Source organism: Choloepus didactylus, chromosome 13, assembly GCF_015220235.1.
Source record: "Choloepus didactylus isolate mChoDid1 chromosome 13, mChoDid1.pri, whole genome shotgun sequence".
Taxonomy (NCBI): domain Eukaryota; kingdom Metazoa; phylum Chordata; class Mammalia; order Pilosa; family Megalonychidae; genus Choloepus; species Choloepus didactylus.
Window position 1 is genome coordinate 19,241,687 of NC_051319.1, and position 3,958 is coordinate 19,245,644.

The window sequence follows — 3,958 nt, forward strand, 5'->3', positions numbered from 1 at the left end:
GCTGAGCGGGCGAACCCTGGAGGGGGACGAGAGCCCGCACTGAGGGTCCCTGAGAGGATGCTGCACACAGGTGGGCCGGCGTGGCGAGCAGAGGGGTGAGGTGGCGAAGGCAGGCAGGGCCACGCCGGCGGAAAGACGAAGAGGCGGGGCGCTTTCCGAGAGAGGCAGGGTCTCTGGGTCCAGAGAAGCGGTGGGAAGCGATGGTGGTTTGCTGGGACGGCTTTTTGACAGGGCTTGGCATTTTATTACAAATCGAGAGGGAGTGAAACGCCGTCCCGGACGCACGAGCCATCCCCAGGCACACGAAGTTTCCAGAAACTGCCCCGGCAGACCCCGGCTCCGGGACCACTCCTCACCCGGCACAGTTAAAGCCAAGCTGTCCTGCGAGTCGGCAAAGCCCTAGAAAGGTCTCCAGTTAGGGCGCGAAAGTGAAAACAGAAGCAAAGTTCTTTAAGTCATCTTCTCCACAGGACTGTCCCCCCGCTGGTCAAGAGGGAGCCACCAGGGCCGAGCAGAGCTGGTGACACCACAGCACGGGGCCTCCAGGGAACGTGTTCTCTACTCTTTGAGGGACAGGCCCACCTGCTTTTGAAAAGACATTAACATTCAAATCCTCACACGGTCACCTGACAATAAATTTGAAGGTCAATTTTTATTTCTACATAAAAAAAAAAAAAGGCAATCAAAACAATATAAAACCCATTTAAAGGATATGGTTCAATGAGCCTCGAGTGGAGGGCGACTTCCACAGAGGCCGAGTCCGCAGGGGAGGGGAGGCGATCTTGCACGCGGGCCGGGCCCTGCCAATCCTGACCGCGGAGGGTCACGCGTGCCGAGGGAGGTCGTGGTGGGGTTGCCACACCAAGGCGCTGGAGAGCCAGCGAGCTCCACGGCACCCCCAGCGGGAGCTCGGTGGCAGATGAGCCTGGCATTTTGAATGGCTGTTCCGGCTTGAGCTTTGTCTGCAGTGACCACTGTTAGCTCCTACAACGCTGGCGAGAGGAGTGGCAGCCTCTGGCCTCGGAGATTCCTCACACGTGTGGACAGCGTCCTCGGCGGCAGGCCTTCCCGCCCGGGTCACCCCGGGACCTGTGGCTTGCAGGGCTCCCGAGCAGGCTGGGCGCCAAGCTGGAAGTCGACGACACACGCAGATGTTGGGGTTTGCCCGTTTAATCGACAAGACAGCATGGTGGTAACATCAGCCAGGTTTTTTTTTTACAAGAACTTGGCTTCCCTTGTTATGTCCTGGTGGGGATGGGATGGGGGCAGGCAGGGTGGGGTGAGCTGTTGCTTGTGTTATTTTTTAAAAAGGAGATTATCAACTGGAGCCGGGAGACTTTGAACCAACTCTCACACTGGGCAGTGCACCACGGGAGAGGAGAGGCCATCAGAAATGCCAGGAATGCCAGAGCCGACTCTTCTCCTTTGTGGAAGAGATGGGACCCAGATCTGGGGAAGTGAGCAAGTGAAAAATAAACTGAATGCGAGAAAGTGGGAATTGCAAGGGTGGGGAATGGGGGAAACACAACTTTTGTCTTTTTTAAACCTTACAGGCTAAATAACTTGAAGATTTTAGATCAATTTGGACAAGAAAAGAAACACAATTCTTTCGAAGTAGACTGAAGCAGTGATTTTTAAAACAAAGAAAGCAGAACTAGAACATCTTAAATTTTTAATCCTTTCTTTACAGGTACCTAGACCACGTTTGATTAAGAAAACTGTAGAAAGTTAGTAACTGCCACGAACGGAACGCCAGGCGGCCCGTGTCAATTCTCCACAGAGTCCTGCTTTGCGGGCTGTCTGGATGCAAGGCTTGGGGTCTCTGCTCACACTGGCTGCAGTCAGTCGCGGCAGGTTTTAGTCCACAGGTCGCTTTTCCCCATATTTCTTTGTGAACTCTTCCGCGTTCTTACAGAATTTTTTACGGTCCTTAGAGTATTCTTCGGCGAGGTCAGCCCGGAGCGGGTGCTCGGGCTGGGGGTCGTTCACCAGAGCAATGAGGGACTGGATGACTTGGTCGGTTTTGGTGGCTGGCTTCCAGTTTTCAGCACTAATTACCGGGAGACAGACCTGCCCCTTTTCATCGATGTTTGGGTGGTAGATCTTTGTTTTAAATGTGATCTTCGGTGGTTTGAATGGGTACTCTGCTGGAAAGTTGATTTCGATTCTGAAGGCCCCCTTATCATATGGAGGGTTGTCCTTCATCAGCCTCCTGCTGGCCGCCATCTTGGATCTGGTGCTGCTGCTGCCCCCAAGCTACATTTTTATACAATCGTCTACAAGATTCATGGGTTCTGGATTATAGTTTGAGAGTTTCAGATATTTACTGCTAGCTATTCCAATTCATTAGAACCTAAAAAGGGTTGTCCAGACAAAGACTTTTAAAAAATAGTTCTAAATATGTTCTAAGAGATAAAGGAAAATATGAACAAAGAAATTGGAAAATAATCGATAAACACAAAGAGAATAGTGACAGAGAGATAGAAATTAAGAGAAGGAACCAAACAGAACTGAAGACTGCATTAACGAAAGGTAAAACTTCCCTAGAGGGTTTCAACTACAGATTGGAGCTGGCAGAAGAAAGAATCAGTGGACCCGAAGATAAGACAATTGAAATCATTTAGTCTGAGGAGCAGAAGGAGGAAAGAATGAAGAAAAGTGAGCAGGGCCTGAAGAACTTGTGGGACACAATCAAGTGTACCAATTTACTCATTATGGAAGTCTCAGAAGGAGAAGAAAGAAAGAAAGGGCAGAGAGAGTATTTCAAGAAATAGCAGCTGAAAAATCCCCAAATTTAATGTAAGACATGAATATACATATCCAAGATACTCAACAAATTCCAAAGAGGATAAACCCAAATAGACCCATGCCAGACCATGTTATAATCAAATTGTCAAATGCCAATGATAAGGAGAAAATTCTGAAAGTTGCAAGAGAGAAGCAATGTGTCACATACCAAGGGGCTTCAATAAGATTGTGTCAATTTCTCATCAGAAACCATGGAGGCAAGAAAGCAGTGGGAAGACATATTTAAAGTCCTGAAACAAAAAATTGCCAACCAAGAGTTCTATAGCTGGCAAAACTGTTTTTCAAAAATGACAGTGATTAAAACCTTCCCAGATAAACAAAAGCTAGGGGACTTTGTCACCCCTAGACCATCCTTGTAAGAAATGCTAAAGGGAGTTCTGCAGGTTAAAAGGAAAGGATGATAGACAATATATTGAAGCCACATGAAGAAATAAAGATCTCCAGTAAAGATAATACCATGGGTAAATATAAATACCAGTACTATTGTATTTTTGATTTGTAACTCCACTTTTTACTTGCTGCAGGATCTTAAAGGCAAATGCAAAAAATGTAATGATAAATCAATTGTTTTGGATTCTTGGTGCATAAATAAGTCATTTGTGACAAGAATGTCATAAAGGTGGGAGGAATGGAGGATTATAGGAAAATAGTTTTTGTATACTTTTGAAATTAATTCAGTATCGAAGCAAACAAGATTGTTATAGACTTAGGATGTTAAATTTAAGCCCTGTGACAACCACCATATCAGAGACTATGCAAACTCATAGAGACAGAAAGTGGAATATAGGTTACCAAGGGTGGGGAGCAGCGACAATGGGGGAGTTAATGCAAAATGCAAAATCCAAAATGAATGTAGGGTTTCTGTTTGGGGTGAAGGGAATGTTCTAGTAATGGGTGGTGGTGAGGGTATTGCAACATTCTGAATGTGATTAATCCCATTGAATGGTATGCTTGGGAGGGTTTGGGTTGGGAAGATTTATGCTGTAAGTGTTTCCAAAATTTAAAAAAAAAGAAAGAGAAACTAAAGAGATGATAATTAAATGCAATACATGATACTGGATGGGATCTAAGAATGTAGGAAGAAAGACTCAAAAGGACTTTATTGGGACATAAATAAAATTGGAATATAGAATATAAGCTTTATATAAAT

At 45.9% G+C, this 3,958-nt stretch overlaps 1 protein-coding gene across 1 annotated transcript; it reads right to left on the reverse strand.

The window, feature by feature from the left end:
• Positions 1–1,615: 1,615 nt before the first annotated feature.
• LOC119507581 (ubiquitin-conjugating enzyme E2 L3-like) lies at positions 1,616–2,239 on the reverse strand. The gene has a single exon (XM_037800750.1). It carries the CDS (start codon positions 2,224–2,226, stop codon positions 1,858–1,860), a length of 369 nt encoding a protein of 122 aa, XP_037656678.1. The 5' UTR covers positions 2,227–2,239; the 3' UTR covers positions 1,616–1,857.
• Positions 2,240–3,958: the final 1,719 nt, after the last annotated feature.

Excerpts from the sequence above, each read along its gene's own strand:
- LOC119507581 (XM_037800750.1), bottom strand. The coding sequence starts at position 2,226 with ATGGCGGCCAGCAGGAGGCTGATGAAGGACAACCCTCCATATGATAAG.